Raw genomic sequence first — 16,549 nt, 5'->3', positions numbered from 1 at the left:
TGTGACTTCCAACCACATCCGAGAAAGCTACATGTCCTGAAAGCAACGAGCGTTGTTCCTTGAGGTTCCTCCCCTACACAGATGCCAGCACCACGTCACGTACACCTCACATGCAAGCTCTGAATGGCCCAAATGACAGTGATTGTATTTTACAGGGTTACAACGGACAAGGTCGAGGGTCGTCAGTACTCCGATGAATCACACACACACGTGCGCACACACACACACACACACACACACCTCGGATAATCACTTGGGGTCGTGTGGATGTGATTCAGTCATCTCCTTCAAAAGGTCCATGTGGAGTCCGAGTCTCTCCAGAATGCTTACAATAGTAAGTGTTTTGTTTTATTTTTTTTTTTGTGGAAATGTTCCACGGACTCAAAGTCTTGAGTTCGCTTTTTTAAGTCACAGTTGCCAATATGGTACTGTCAAAATGTTTATTCTTTGTGTTGGGAAATGATTTCTATACATAATATTCCTTGTCCTTGTCTTTCGGTCTCTTGTTGGCGGCGCTGCCTTTGGTGCCCGCGCCGGGTGTTTTATCCTTCACCACGGCGCCGTTGGTTTGTGCCGAGTTGCTGATGTAGTTGCGCGTCTCGTCCACTTGGTAGGACCCCTCGTCCCTGTTCCTGTACTTGTACATGGCGTAGAGGAGGATGAGGATGCAAAGGGCGGCGGCCGAGACGATGCCCACCACCATGCCCGTGGTGCTGCTCGACTCCCGGATCACCTCCGAGGCCCCCGGCGGTACTCGCCGCACCACGCCGGGCACCGTGGGTAAGGCGGCGGGCACCGTGCGCAGCATGGGCGAGGTGATGTAAGGACCCCGCGGCTTGGTGCCGTCCAGATCGAAGGATGTGGGAAGGGGCAGCAGGACTATGTCCGGCTGCGGGGGTTTTAGCTCGCGGTTGTTCATTTTCCCAGCGGGCAGCTTGGGAGGAGTGTCCGAGGGGGCCGCCGCTGCTGGCGTGCCCCGGGGGTCGGGCAGAGGCAAGGTGGGTGTAGTCCTACCTGCCTCAGAGGCTTTGCTAGGCCTCAAGTCCTTGGCCTCCCACTTGGGTGCGAGGGCTTTGTAGCCGCCTTCATAGGTTGAGGTGGTCAAGATCTTATCTGTTACCAGGGAGAAGGTGGTGTAAAAATCTTCATCGTCAGTCGGGGGCAGGCTAGAGTCGAAATCTTCCCCAGAGCCAAACCCCGAAATCACCAAGCCATCATCATCATCACCATCATCATCACCACCATCATCACAATCATCGCCGCCTCGGTCCGACAAGCAAGGTACCCCCGCCTCAGTGGCCATGGCCAAGGATTCTTTGGTGGTCTCGATAATGGTGAGGAGGGGGTGGAGGGTTGGGGGGAGGGGGATGAAAGAAGAACGGGTGGAGACAGAAGGGATGTCTATGGGGTCCTCCACTAAAATGGGGATGACTAGCTCCCCTCCTGGAAAGTGAAAGACAGAAAGAGGCACCAGTGAGAAGGCGGCCAGACCCCCCGAGCGGCAAAGAAGCAAACGGCAAAGGATGGAGGAGCAAAGAACGTAAAAAGCAACCAAGGGAGGAAATGAACTGAAGAGAAATCCAGAAACAGAAAAGACGGTACCAGTGCAAAAGGAAGAGAAGTTAGAACCAAACAAGACCCATCGTAAAATGACAGCCATTAGTAACGTATACTTTGCATCAAAAGGCTTTGAGGAATGCAATGAGGGAGCCACAGCAAACTCCATCCACTCACTAACCTGCAAACTACGCCTGTCCTTGCCACTCACTTGCCAGTTTATTCAGGAAACATGGATACAAATGAAAACAGTCAAACCTTGGGTTTCATACGCCACACTTTTCAAAAGATTTGGTTTTTGACGAACATGTTTGCCAAAATGTTGCCTCAATTCTCTTACACTGTCTCGGTTATCGTCCAACATTGCGCATAAACTCTTTGGTACCCTTTGGTACGTTGAATTGCTTATTCAGCCATCTTGGATCACACAGCAGACACCAAATGTCGCAATACTGACTTTACAAAATACTACGATATGCTGCCATTCATTTGGCAAACCAAATTTCGTGGATTCAAAATGCCAGGAATGGATGAAAAAGGTGAGAAACACCACTGGATTAAAAAATAACTCATCGCAAAGTATGAAAATGGCGTCCGCGTGGCAGATCTTGCCATTTATAGTTATTTTGCATAGTTTTCTGCATGTATAACTAGAATTATTCTCTACAAGTTGTTATTTTTTGTTAATATTTGTGGGTGTTTAGAATGATTAATTGCGTTCACATTATTTCTTATGGGAAAAATTGCTTCGGTTTCTGTACGTTTCGGTTTTCATCTGACCTTTTGGAATGAATTCATCACAAAAACTGTACATTGTATTGAACTGCTCAGCCCAGCAAAAGTTTGTTGCGCTCTTGCTGACCAAAACAGCAGCACCCACTGAATAGTCTCCCAGATGAACTGAATGAAAGTCAAACCGCCTGGCCTGCAGATATCCTCAAGCAGTATCAGCGGTGATCCAGGCTGATATTCAATTGTTAGCATCTGCGGCATGTTTCCAAGAAATTGACAAGTGAGAGTAAAGGGCATAAATAAACCAGTGGCGTCCGTCTAAAGAGGCTGCTAACTTTTCCACTTGCATGACTTGATGACTTGTTCAGGCTTTTAAGAGGCTTGTTTCATTTATTTAAACTATTTAAATAACTGTGTAAAAACGACATAGCATGGTCGTATACTATCAGAATATATCCCATGCTTCAGCTGTTTTATTATACCCTGTATGTATATTTACTATATAATAGAAGCATTGGTACACATCAATCAGGTGAACAGTTGAATTAATGCTCATGTTGACTGACTTTTAAATGCCTTTTTTGGCCACACACACCCCGACGGGAAAAAAAAATCTAGCGGATGAGGGGAGATGGTGTATTTGCCCACTGTGGTTGTACTGCCATGCTTCACCATCAACAGCATGAAGCTGTGCTCCGGCAACACCAGGGAGGATTTATTTTTTCCCCACTGAAATTTAAACTATGCGAAACTATTAAAACAGGATGGTGCCGGGAAAGGGGCAAAATGTGGGAGTGCCTGGGAGGGTTGACAAGTATGATTTCAAACAGATAAAAGATCTACACACACACACACACACACACACACACACACACACAAATATCTCCCCTACGCTCTGCTAGCATCAAAAAGTACCAACTAGTTGCTGTGGTTTGTATCTAGTCCGCATACAGTAAATGATACAAGCCTCTTCAAAAGCACAATCTGAATACTGCGTCATGCATAAGCAAACATACCTTGTACTTATGGTACTACTTTCGTTATGCTGAAACACTGAGCTAATAAGTCTTTCCTCTTCCGTGTATTTGTGGACTCCCCTGGCCTCGTGCCTTTTGACCCCTACAGTTACCACAGTGGCACAAAGTCAAATGGCAGTTCAGCAGCACCTGAATGTTTTCTTGTAGGGTTTAACAATCGCCCGCAGCGGCTTATGTTTGCTATGTTTACATATTGCTTTCCTTATAATAAAACTATTTCAAACTACAGTGGAACCTCAAATGCCCCGACAGTGAAGTGAGGGTGTCCAAACTTTTTCCACCGCCGAATACTGGGGGCCATTTTGATATGTTGCATTTTGTCAAAAAGGCTAGAAGCAATCCGATATGCTAAGAAGTTATATACACCCGTCACAAAAAGTTACAACAAATACAGCAGCAAAAATGGATACAGGTGATACATGAGCTATGAAAGAAGTCACGACGAGCTTGTCAACCCATTGGAAAATGCAGGAGGTCATTCCTCAATATAACAGTCTGACTCGCTGATGAACACTAAATTCATCACATAGCAACTTAACATTGAAAAAAGTGTATATACAAATACAAACATGTCCCAATATGAGATTAAAAAAACACCATTTTAATGTTTTCCCATAAGGCATTGCATCTGAGCAACGCATTAATTGGGACGCTGCAATGCTTCCCTCTGGGCTTTGGGCTTTGGGTCCTCTGGCTCCCTCTGGTGGACAGAAGCAGCATTGCATCACAATTTTCTATGCGTTTGGTTTTCTCAAACAAAATGCATTATGCGAAAACTAAAATGTTGACTTTCATATTAAAGTCATGATGATACATGTTTATTTCCGAGGTACAATGTTTGAGTGTTAAGCTGCTGTGTGACGACTTTAACGTTTTAATGTTTTCTTTCATAGCTTATGATTAGCTCCTGTCAAATAAAGAGCTGACTGGTCCTCACGGACTCATGCGCACCACAATATACCATTTTATGATGAGGGCACATGCGGCTTGTACACTACAGAGTGGGCACCCCTTTGGCCACCCCTGCCCTAAACAAAGAACACGCCTTGACAGCAGCATCACACCTTTCTCTGTCCTGGCTGGTTGGTGCGTGCAGTATGGCTAAGTTGCAACCAAGTCATGATATCTTCTAAAGTCACATCTGAGGTTGATCAGCCTCGACCTCTGAGGTTCCACTGTATTCGTTCACTGGTAAAACTGGATTAGTCCTAAAACATTCAGATGTGTATTGAAGCTGCTCATCCTCTTGTCAAAGTGGTTTGTTCGTACATTGCAAAGCCTCACAAACAGGGCACTAGATAGAGATGCAAACCTTATGGAACAGCAAAGTAAAACAAATAAGATTAACGAAAGGGGGGGGGAAATGAAAAACAAAACAGAAGAATGAAGGCATTGCAAGAAGTCGAGAGTTTGAGCAGACATCATTGAAACATTCACAAAGTAAAGCCACAGATAGAGCTACCCAGAAAGGGATCAGTCAGAGTTAGAAGATCGGAGAGAGAAAACAGACAAAAAAAGAAACCATAAAAGCCTACAAAAGGACAGCTCTTAAAGAAGAAAGCATACCGTCAGTTTTGTCAACTTACATCAACAAATTGCCCGCATGATTTTGGCAGGAAGAAAAAAAAAGTTTACAAAAGAAAGTTGTGTAAGAATGCCTTTGGACAGGTTAGTTACTTGAAACAGTTAATTTTTGTATATATGTCTCTTTTTGGACAGGATGGTACAGGGAGGAAACAACACATACATCCACACATCATGACATGAAAAATAATCTTCACCATTCTGTTCAGGCTATATATATATTTATATCCATTTTTTAATGCTCATTAAGTATAAAAACTGTTGAACTTGTTACGTTTCTCCATAAATATGTACAGACTCTTTCTTTTAATCTACCTTGTTCATTAGCGATGAACAAAAGGATGACTGTACATATCTTTGAATGTCTACATAAGGGGTTGGGGAGCGGTGGGGGTGTGAGACGAGGGCGGGACCTATGAACATACGAGGAAGGGGATGACATAGATGGGGGTGAACGTGTACATCAGTTGCCATGTCCATGTAAAGGCGGCACGAAGCGGTCGGGCGGCATTAGAGCTTTTGGCTGTAAGGAAGGGATGGGGATATACAAACAATGAGCATATACATGCCCATCGACAGAAGAGAACAGCACTGACAGTTTTACAAACCCTAAGTTGCAACTTCTTTGCCATGCACCAAAGCGATTTAATCCCAATTTCAGTCCCAGATAGGCATCAAGTGACAGGAAAGATAAGCATTGAAACACTTTGCACACATAGTGGCTCAGAACTTTGGGGTCGCTCTTTTCTCGGCGCGTCCATTTCTCTTTTCTTTTTTTTTTGTCTCGATAATGGATTCGCAGAGAAATGAGGAACGCTTCAGTCTAATTCGGGACAAACAATCATCAAAACATTGGAAATCTTAGCAAATTAGCAGATAATTGTCACATTTTCAAGAAAGAAACAGAGAGGTGCGCATGTATGTTGAGGAGCATACATGCGATTCAAGGACAAAACTTCAACAGATTAGCAAGCAAGAAAGGCATTAAATTTGTCACACTATACCAAAGATGAACAACCAGAAAGCACACACTAGGGGACACGGTCCAAAGGTACGTCCTTTAACTAATAATAAAGACTTTATTATTAGTTAGTGGGATACATTTCTCTTGTTAGTATTGTCAAACACAGGGCAGGGCGTGCAATCTGGATGTACGTCAGACAGGAGAGGGTCCATCTACTTCTTATATGTCGTTTTTCTATAGTTGTCTGTATTTGATTGGGTTAATGCATGCTTAAGTAAGTTGCATTTAGGGAGAGTAAGATAACATAATAACACTACAACAAGCTGGGGTTATGTAGGGGTGGAGGGGTCACTACAAGGTCACTGTCACCAAGGGCTGCAGGGTGTTCTCTCAGGCAAAGGAAGCATTGAATTGCGTCATCCAGCAAAGTAGTAGAAGTATTAATTAAGGAGCAACCAACAGCCTTGGTCAGACAGATGAACGTGTGTTGGTGTTAGTTCCACAAGGGGGCACTTAGTGGAGAGATTTGTATCGATTTGTATCGAGTTTTGGCTTCATCCTCTGCAAGCTTTATACGGAAACTACCGTATTTTAACTTTGAAGACATTTCTGGTGGAGATACCAGAATTTCCCTCATTTTCCGGAAAAATGTCCCATTTATTTAAATGCAACTGTTGACGTGTACGCAAAACTGGCTCTAAGAGTATCTTCACAAGAAAATATGTAGTTTGCTTGTGTACGACGCCTCGCTCCAAAGTGTGCATATTTGTTTTCGCTTTTTCTCCAACGCTGACATTTGCTTTTTGCTGCATATGTGTGTGGACAATGCGACAAATAAATAAATGTGACGTAGTCAGACAGCTGTTTCTGGCTGCCTATTTTAATCAGTTGCAAGTAGATACAGGATCTACACTGCTGAGCCAAAGAAAAAAAGCTAAGCACGTAGATAAGAGCTCTCAGGGCATTGAATCGATTGCAGCCGGACTGTTCAGGATATGACAGCGCTACCAAGAATGGTGTCACTCTTTTGGGATGCAAAACAACAGTCGTGCGCATACAGTGGAGTGAGACATCTGCCATCCAACGCCAGTCATTATGTGATGGGGGTGATTCTACCCTAACGCCTGTTGTTGGCTCTCCTGTATCTTAATGACTGCCGTTTTGTATCCCAAAAGAGTGCCTCTACCTTCGAGGATATCTTGTCATGAGCATGAACTGCCTGCAAAACATCTTCTAAGATAACCTGAGGAGAATATGATGACCTGGATTCATATTGACAGGCATCTCCCATTGGATGATTATGTTTTTAGCTGGCAACATGTTATTTAACCCTTACTAATGCAGTGAGGAGCAACCATGTCGAAAGAGACAAATTATCGCCATGCGTCAAGCATGAGAAAACATCTAAGGAGATCGCTGAAACTACTAAAACCGAGCAAAGAACTGTCCGACGCATCATTAAAAAGTGGGAGGACAGTGTGGAAACGTTGCAGTGGTCCGAATCTCCCGTCTTCTATACAAAAGCCTGGTCCAAAGTCAATGCAACTCAGAAAATAAATGTGACTTTGTGAAGCTTGTAGCTTGTAGTGAATGTGTAAATATTAGTGCGTCACATTCTTTTGGTCAGGCAGTGTGTACGTGATGTTTGCTTGTTTAAAACGCTGAGTGAAGCTAAATGGCAGCCAACAGAAGCAATACGAGAGCGGTCAAAACCTTTTGCTGCAGTTGAACTGTATATGAGTCACCACTGGCTGGATTTGACACACAATTCCAAATAAAAGTACCACTCTTTAAACGTCCGTCTAAACAAAAACAAATGTTTTATTTATGGTAGTCCTGACACGGTGTATTTTGCCAGTGGATAGTACGGTCTAAAACGCTACTGTTTCCATTTTCTCCCTCTTGAATAAGATTTGTCTTCTTACTGTGACCTCCAGCCACAAGCTGAAAAGTTATCCTTTAATATTATCTCGTTTCAAATGGGCCAAAAATGTGTCCCCTCTACATTTTTTGTTTTTTTTTTAAAGTGGAAAACCGACAACCAAACCCAGACGAGTAGAACCGAGCTACTGTGCAGCATCACAGGTGACTGAGTTTGTCACTCATCTAACTCTGTCCTTGTTGTCTTGGCTGTGTTAGCGCTCGGTTGTGTGCTTTGTGTTATATCAACAAAACATTTGCTGCTGCAGTCAAAAGGGCTTCAAATAAGTGTTGGTTTTGGTAAACACTTTAATCCCGGGTAAGCTCTTGCACAAGCATTTCACATCTTGCTGGCAAACACTGACGTTTGCTTGCCTACCCAAATTTTGTTTGTGTTCTGCACTTGTCAAGCCGGTGAAACCTTTGCCTCGGCGCAAATCATTCTGCATTTCACTTTAAAAGAGAGAAAAAGGCAAGTCTGGGTACCATCTAAGCAACAGCTCTTTTATCAGTCGGGAAAAAGTAATCCTAAAGAGGAGAGGAAATGAAGTGAGAGCATTGCAGCCTGAATTTTACATGCATTTGCTCATCACCCTTGAAAGGAAATAATCACTTCATATACCTACAGGCTTCTGAAGAGGTATTAAGTAAGTCTTCTTCTGCATGCTTGATTGAGTGACAAGCTCAGCAGTTTAGAAATGTGTAGAGTAGCACTTCTCTCCTGGTCTATCCTGCATTTGCTGAGGCTTCCAAATGGAGATGAATCCCGACTGTGCGGAAGGGATTTTACCACACATACACACCGTGCAAGCTAGAGCGCGAGTACCGACCCAAGGCTGGGCTGAGTCAATGTGATTTCAACACTGGAAATTGTGAAAGAGTAAGTCATTTGTGGGGGAGGGGGTTGAAATCCTATTGTGGTTGTCTGCATTGTGTCCAAAGACCCGCTGCAGCAGATCCATTCACCTAGCGCATGGAGCGAGATGATCACCACACATCTCCATTTGCACTGGTGCAATGTATCAAAAGGATGGCAGACAGGAAGGTCTCATTGGTCACTTATTCCAATCGTTTAAGTTCACTTTGCGGTGCCAAAGAGGAATTAAGGATTACAAAATTATCTGGGATTTCATCACTTGAATGCAACTCTTTCTGGTCCGTGACTGGCATCTCACTCACTCTTTATGAAGTCTTTGACGAAGTCTACAGTATGTCCATCATTATGATTGGGTAGTTGTGTCATTGGTCAACCACAGCTTAGAACACAGTGATTGGTAGGTGGATTACTTCTTAAGGATCGAGCCAACAGATGAATTAGGTCTGTCGTGTCAATCACTGCAAGTGTTTGCAGTAGCACATAGCACCTCATAAATGAACGGTTTTCTATCAATATTTTGGGACTCTAATTATAGAGAGACTTAATAATCATTGAGGAAAAGGTATATTCTGGAAGTAATCTCTGGAAAAACACATCTGAAGGACGTATTTTAATGTCATCCCGTTACAGTCAAACCTTGGCTTTCGTGTGCCCAAGTTTTTGTATGATTTTCATACAATACACGTAACAAACTAGTCTGTTTGCCCTGTACCGTATCGTTCTGCGAAATCAAGTGCCCAAACAAACTCACGTCGCTCCTTGCATTTATTTGAGTGTGACTGCTAAATAACCCGCCATGAGGCCAAATAAAGTTGTGAGTGCCACCAATTTAATAAAGAAGGTGAGAAACACTATTGAATTCAGTCTCGCCAAGATTTAGGAGAAGTCTGCATCGTGGATAAGTCATTATTTTTTATTTCACATTGTTAGATAGACAACATTTTTGTGAATATTAATTGGATTGACACGATTTCCGATGGAAAAAAGGGCCTTGGTTTTTGGCTGACCCATTGGAACAAATTCATAACAAAAACGAGTGCCCTAGTCCTGACCTGAGGCCTATTAAGATGCTGTGACATGACCTTAAAAGGCGCTTCATGCTGGGAAACCCTCCAATGTGGCTGAATTACGACAATTCTGCAAAGATGAGTGGGCAAGCAGTTGCTACAATCATGGGTGGCCGAACCAGTTATTAGGTTTGGGGGACAATCACTTTTCCCACTCAGAACCATGTAGGTTTGGATTTTTTTCTCCCTTAATAAAAAAAAAAAGTTTCATTTAAAAAGTGAAAGGTGTGACATTATTTTTAAGATTTGTCCCGCTCCGCATGACAGGTTAGCTTAGTTTGTTTTTTCTCCGTTTTGTCATTATTTTGTTTTTGCCACCGTTACTCTTGTTTGAGGGAGCTTGGATCGCACCCTTTTGCTACTGGTAATCACGGTTCTGTTGAGGTTGAACTTCAGCCAGTTTCTGGACTCTAGCTACTTGTGTAACCCATGCTCCCCGTTGGTTTTCTTGTTCCTTTTTGGGCGCCTTCCTGTTTCCACCTCCCTCCTTGCACCTCCCATGGTGACTTTTACATTAAAGCTAATTGTGGCTTCTAGCTTTTGTATGTCGTACTGCTCCAGGTGAGCTTATCTATTGTTTCATAAAGGACTTTATTGATCGTCCTCGCATACTGGGTTAACGCTCAATCAAATAGCAAAACATGACAAGATTGCTCTCAGTATTGATTGTGATCAGAGGATGTCATGACTCCTTATTTGCTCTCCTGTGGAACCCACACGGGATAAAAGGGCAAAGAGGGTTGAACATTTTTATATAACACACAGACAACACAACCACGATATACCCGCACACAGGAGACAGAACACACAGACGGAACTGTGACGACAAGTTCAAGCATCGACACGAGACATCTCAAGGGGAGGAGCTTTGGTGGCGCTGCAGGCCCCCCCGCTGTGTCCCCCTGAAAACACATGCCGACATGTTGCACAAGCCAGCTGGGGGGTTGGGAGTCAGCAGACGCTTATGGGTGAGGGAGAAGAAGCAGCACAGAAAATGGAGGCCAATCATATTCATGCAAAAGCAGGTAGCATGTAGAGGAGGGGAGGGGTACGGGGAGGGGTGGGGGTCGTTAGTTCTACAGCTGCAGTACAGTCCAGTACGGGGTACATGCCACAAATGCCTTCTACTTGGAGCAACAGATAGAATAGAAAAACAGATATACTTTGTGGCAATAAAAGTCTTTTTATGCCATCTGCATTCAAACAGAGGCGGAACCAAAGAAGATGGGTGAGTCGGGATGGATGTGGGAGGGGGTTAACACTTGGGAGGGGAAGGGGGGGGGTCATTCTTTCACACACAACTTTCTTGAGACAGAATGGAGTCGCCTGCACAAGGCCAAAAAAACATAAATGATGATGGCAATAAAAGATTTTGTTGCCTTTCCCTACGTTTTAAAAAAATGGAGGGGGGTGGCTTGGTGGGGGCATGTTTGTTTAGAAGCCATATGGCACAAAATAATAAATCAACACAAACTTGATGAGGAGGAGAACTTTGAATTTTCCAACCACCAAAAGTTCATGCGGCACAAGATGAGGCAAAAACGGGAGGAATAGCAGCTCTATCCTTGCTTGGAGGATGGACGACGGATGATGAGGACGACACCAAAGAAAACTAAAGAAAAAAACACAACAAAACAAAACAGCCCCAGTCGCGTCCCTTACTCAAACCACCCAGACCACGAACCAAAAAAAAAACAAAAAACAAAACAAAAATCTGAGGTGACCCAGCAGCTGGGCCTCAATCGACACAGAAGATGTTCACATGTGCATCACAGGAAAAAGACCAAAACAACAGAAAAGAAACCAAACATCATGTCATCATGCAACTGCTCAAACGACTGGACGTGAGTCAAGGAATGAGGATATGAATTTCTGTGTCAACATGGTGAGATGTACAGTACGTATGAGTGTGTTGGAGTACGTCCTGTATGTTGGCGCTATATGAGGGGAGGGGACCAGTACAAACCTCTTACATTGTTTGGACACTTTTGACAAAACTTGGCTTTGAGGTTTAAAGTCAACCACTGCAAGAAAATAAACTCTCAAATGTGGTCCCAAGTACATGGGAAGAAAACACTACTAACGCCTCTTTAGCAGGACTCGTTATCATAAACAAACTATGATTAGTTGGTATGATCCCAAAAACAAGTGGAGGAGTGACACCTGGCTGTCAAAATGGAAACTAGGGAGAAATGGGAGCGAAACGCAGCAGTGGTGTTCAAATAGCATCTGGAAATGTCAAGGACTTTGCTCCAAACCCTTTAACCTGTTATTGTCATAGCAACCTGGCTCACATACATTACGTGTCCATCACAGACACGGGCAAACCACAGCCTGCAGGCGACGTACATTTAAGCTTTTAAATGCGGCCCACCGGGCGTTTCCAATTTATTTTTAAACCTTTAACATCGAAGCTGTAGCCGCCAATGTGATTTGCAATGCTACTTTTAAATTACCATAAGTCTTGAACTATCAACATTATTCCAGTGGTTTCTGAAGCGAGAGACTCTGTGCTTTTATCGCCAGAATCAACTGTAATACCTTTCTGTGAAGTAGGATTCTTATTTATTCTTTATATATTTTCATAGCGCATACAAAACCTGTTGATGACCTCTGTTTTTAACATGATTAGCGCCCTCTAGACATGCAATAACACAACTATAACGACCTTTACCACTCTTACTAGCCATGATAGTAGACATACTAGGATCAAATAAGACATTTAAGGCATAACTGAGACATAACATAGACTCACACATGTTAGCATTGGAAAATTCCTTGTTCCTTTTTTACTTTACGGTTTCTGTACAGTACTTCCTGAAGTGGCTATTACAGTATATCATCACACATCATCACAATGTCTTTGAATGCATCTTCTGAATGCCTTATATTTGTATGTTAGCTCATCTAGGCATTTGTATGCTCAAAATGCTTAATTTAGGCCAAAAATATGCATATTTTTAATTAATATTCAACCATGAAATGTTATTTATTAGTACATTTTGAAAAACCGTGACAGAGCGTCACCGCCGAATTCGAAGTGCAAAGTGGTGAAGGACGACTGTCTTTTCGGTAACCACAGGGATCGTCGTAGTCGTAGAATCTGTGACGGAGAGGGACAGATAACCTGTCCCAATTTGGCCCTGGGAGGGTTTGAATGAATCAAATCTTGCTCGTGATGCCTTCAATACATTGTGTACTTCCATTGCTCGTCTTGTTTATGCTTCTATATTTGCCAGGACACCCTTGGGATAGCAATTATATCCAAAGACATTATTTCACTTTTAATACTGTATATGACGCAGGACACATTTTCTTAGTCAGCAAACAACATAAATGTGGTATTAAATCACCCAAACCCAAATTTCGTCAAAAATGTCCAGCTCTGGCTTATCACTGTGATTGAATCACAAAGACTCGTTTACTCTTTTTTGCATGTTTGTGTGCATAAATGTGTGTGTGTGTGTGTGTGTGTGTAGGGAGGAGGGAAGAGAGACAATGTGCACAGAAATTCGAGGATATCTGTTCTCTATTAGAATGTTTCAGGTAAGGCAAGCCTCCAACGAAAGGAAACAGAGTTACAAACAAGAGAAGGAGGAAGAGGAGGAGGTAAGGGAGGCTGTGTTGCAGTTAGTCTGCTACATATCACGGTGTCTATGCTGAAAGCATCTTTGTTCTCCAAACAATCTCAAAATGTATCCTCGGTCAAAGGAGACACACCCACAGCAAGAGGAACTAAAGTAGAGGACAGATACATTTTGAAGCATCAGTGCGGGCGACATGGGGGCTTGATACTAATTTTGTACTTTGTGTAAAGCTGCCTCTCCACCCGATGCTGAGAGAGCAAAATTAGTATCAACACATCATCATGTCAGCAAGCAGCGGCCCCATAGCTAAGTGTAACTTCTTTTCACCGTGTCCTGATTTTTATTTTTATTTTTCCTTTTGAAAAGTTGTGTGCATATGTTTATTTGCAGTTGAAAAAGTGCGACTTCTTCGCGGGAGCGTGCCAAGCATGTCAACCGAAACTAAGAACTCAGATTCGAGCCTCACACACAAAACAGCTAAATCATCTCACAAGAATTTAGTAGGACATTGTTAGTAGGAACTTTTTAGGCTTAAATATTTCACAGCGATAATGTAATAATAATAAAAACAATTTTTATTGCTACTACTACTGATGCTAGCTCAGCAATTCAAAACTACAGCATTGTTTTTTTGCGATACCACCCAGGAAGGATAATGGTGGAGAGAAAAGAGTGATGACGACCATAGAACCGGAAAAACAACTTTGTTGCATAATTTCTCGATATGTATAAAAGTTGTACTGGTGTGGCAAAGCACACATAAATAATAGTAATCAGAATAATCGAACCAAAGGTAATACTATTAGTAATAGTAATAATAGTAGCAGTAATAACAATAATAATAGTAACAATGACAATGATAATAAAGATAATACAAATATCAGTAATAGTAACAATAATAATGACAAAGATAATCATGTAATGATAACAAAGCTAATAATACTACTGTTATAGCAATAATAATAGTAACAATGACAATAATAATCATAATAGTAATAACACTAAGTGTAGTTATTTTTTTTTTTAGGAGTTTAACATGAGCAGTTTACACTCGGCCTGGCAGCTAAGCGTCTTATGATGGCGACAGCTTGACTGTGGAACTGATTCCGTCCCGTCTAATCTAAATAGGAAGAAATCAGAGAATGGCCCACATGTTCAACCTGCGTTCTTGTTCCACTTCATAATGTTCATTCACAAAGACAAGGTAGCTGCCACTGTGTTCATTTCCTAGGAATTACAGTCTTTCACTTTTCCTGCCAAATCCTACTAAATTCTCGTGGGGAAAGGCTCGAGAGGGTGGTTTCATTTCTATTCCATCTCGTCTAAGTTACACTTGAAGCTCCAATGGGACATGATGCTAAGAGGAGAGGCTCCTCGGAAGCAAATAAAAGAACATTCGGGGAGAGGGGGAACTAGACTCGAGCAAGCACAACTTGACACACTCATCCCACCTGTATGTCCGGAATCGCACTCTTCCAGGTCCTCGTCGTCACTGGAGCACTCCGCTGATGAAACAAGGTCATCCGTGGTCTGTAGACAAACACACACACACACACACACGGTTAGGTTGGAACATTCACATTGAGTCCATATCTCTGCACACACAGACCCCCCCACCTGTCCTTTGGCTTTACATATCACTTCAACTCCATCATATTTCACAGTGTTTATCATTCTGCACTTTATAGGCTTTCCACCACGCCGGATAATTGTTTTCCTTCACCCTCCACCAGTCATTATTTACCCCCTCACCACTTCTTCGCCTCGTGCAATCAATAGCCTGGGCAAGCTTTCACAGATCAAGACGTTTCTGTTAAGCCCCCCTCCCTTTCTTCTTCTTTTGGGGCAAACCAAGGAAGACAAGAAGGGGGAGGACTGTATTTTCAAGCTGTGCCGAGCAGCCGCTGTTTATTAGAAGGAATCAGCAGGGCAATAAAACAGGTGCTGTCACCTTGCAGGGTTATGAAATCAAAGCATTGATTGAGTTTTCTGGTGGCTGCATGCGGGGGGCTCTAAATATCATTGGCTTTGACAGACTAATGAAAGGCGCCCCCATCATACCTCGGCTACCGCATTCAATAGGGCCCAGGCCGCCTCTGCTGTGAGCATATCGCCAACAAATAACGTTCCGAACGTGCCTTAACTTTGTGTTTGTGTACACATTGCAGCCAATTACGTCGGCACAAGGCTAGGAAGGAAGCGCAAAGTGGCAGCTTTAAATGAAATGGATGTAAAATACAGCCCCCTGGTAAACATAACATTATTTATTGAAGGCACATTATGGGTGTAAATGTCTTGGTTATTGCTTGTTATGATGATGATGACAGCAGATACGGAAGGCAGGGACACAGAGGGACAGGAAATAGCCACTTCACTCCTTTTCAGCAAATTCCCGTGATGTATTTCTACAACCTTTGACGCAAGCATTACCGCATCATAGTCTCACTATGGTTTTCTATCTTATTTATACCCGTTTACTCTGTGTGCCACGACTGTATACTACATATAATACATACATGCATACTAGTTGCTGCTATTGGAACCTTCATTTCCCTGAGGGCACAATAAAGTTCCATCTAATCTAATCTAATCATAAACCATCCATATAGTATGTGGATGTCTGAAGAAGCATTTCAATGAAATTAAAATAACAGCACAGTCATACCTTAAAGTCATTCCTCCATTCGTCTCAAGGCTGTACTGTTGAAACCCTGAAATACTACCACTTTACCGTAGTACTCATATATATTATGAGTATCATATCAATAGAATACAACTAATAGCAGTTTTTTTTTCATCCAAATCATTTCATTTGCAATAGTTCCATTTGCAGTAAGCTAAAGAAGGTCAGGGTTAAGGATTAGGATGGTAACTGTACAATAAACACTGGAAATCAAAAATGGAAATCGTGAGTCTCCAAACAATTTGATTAGACTAAAGACTACATAAATGACTTTTCTTCATGTTTTGGATTGAAAAAAGGAAGGAAAAGAAAAGCATACAATTATTTGGACAGTTATGTATTTAATTTAAATCATTCCCATTTTGTAAATGTAGAAATGACCAGAATGCAACAAACTGGTACATTCTTGTTTTGGCTACGTTCACGCTGCAAAGTATGATGCCCGATTACATTAGTTTTTTGTTCAAATCCAATCTTTGATGTAGTTCACTTTTCCAAAAAAAATGTGACTTTTTTGCCCAAAACACAACTTCACACGTCG

The 16,549-nt window shown here is 42.4% G+C and overlaps 1 protein-coding gene across 19 annotated transcripts in view; it reads right to left on the bottom strand.

The window, feature by feature from the left end:
• Positions 1-341: 341 nt before the first annotated feature.
• The window catches only part of LOC129172466 (neurexin-3b), a 296,454-nt gene continuing 280,246 nt past the window's right edge, over positions 342-16,549 (bottom strand). For 10 of the 19 annotated variants that reach the window (XM_054762202.1, XM_054762213.1, XM_054762208.1 and 7 more), the window contains 3 exons: positions 14,777-14,855; positions 4,893-4,907; positions 342-1,443 (listed from right to left, as the gene is read on the bottom strand). In XM_054762202.1, coding sequence (XP_054618177.1) covers positions 467-1,443; positions 4,893-4,907; positions 14,777-14,855 — 1,071 coding nt within the window. In that variant the 3' untranslated portion in view covers positions 342-466. The other 9 variants (XM_054762204.1, XM_054762210.1, XM_054762212.1 and 6 more) reach the window with 4 other exon arrangements.

Source organism: Dunckerocampus dactyliophorus, chromosome 19, assembly GCF_027744805.1.
Source record: "Dunckerocampus dactyliophorus isolate RoL2022-P2 chromosome 19, RoL_Ddac_1.1, whole genome shotgun sequence".
Classification (NCBI taxonomy): domain Eukaryota; kingdom Metazoa; phylum Chordata; class Actinopteri; order Syngnathiformes; family Syngnathidae; genus Dunckerocampus; species Dunckerocampus dactyliophorus.
This window is presented reverse-complemented; position numbering and strand designations above follow the sequence as displayed.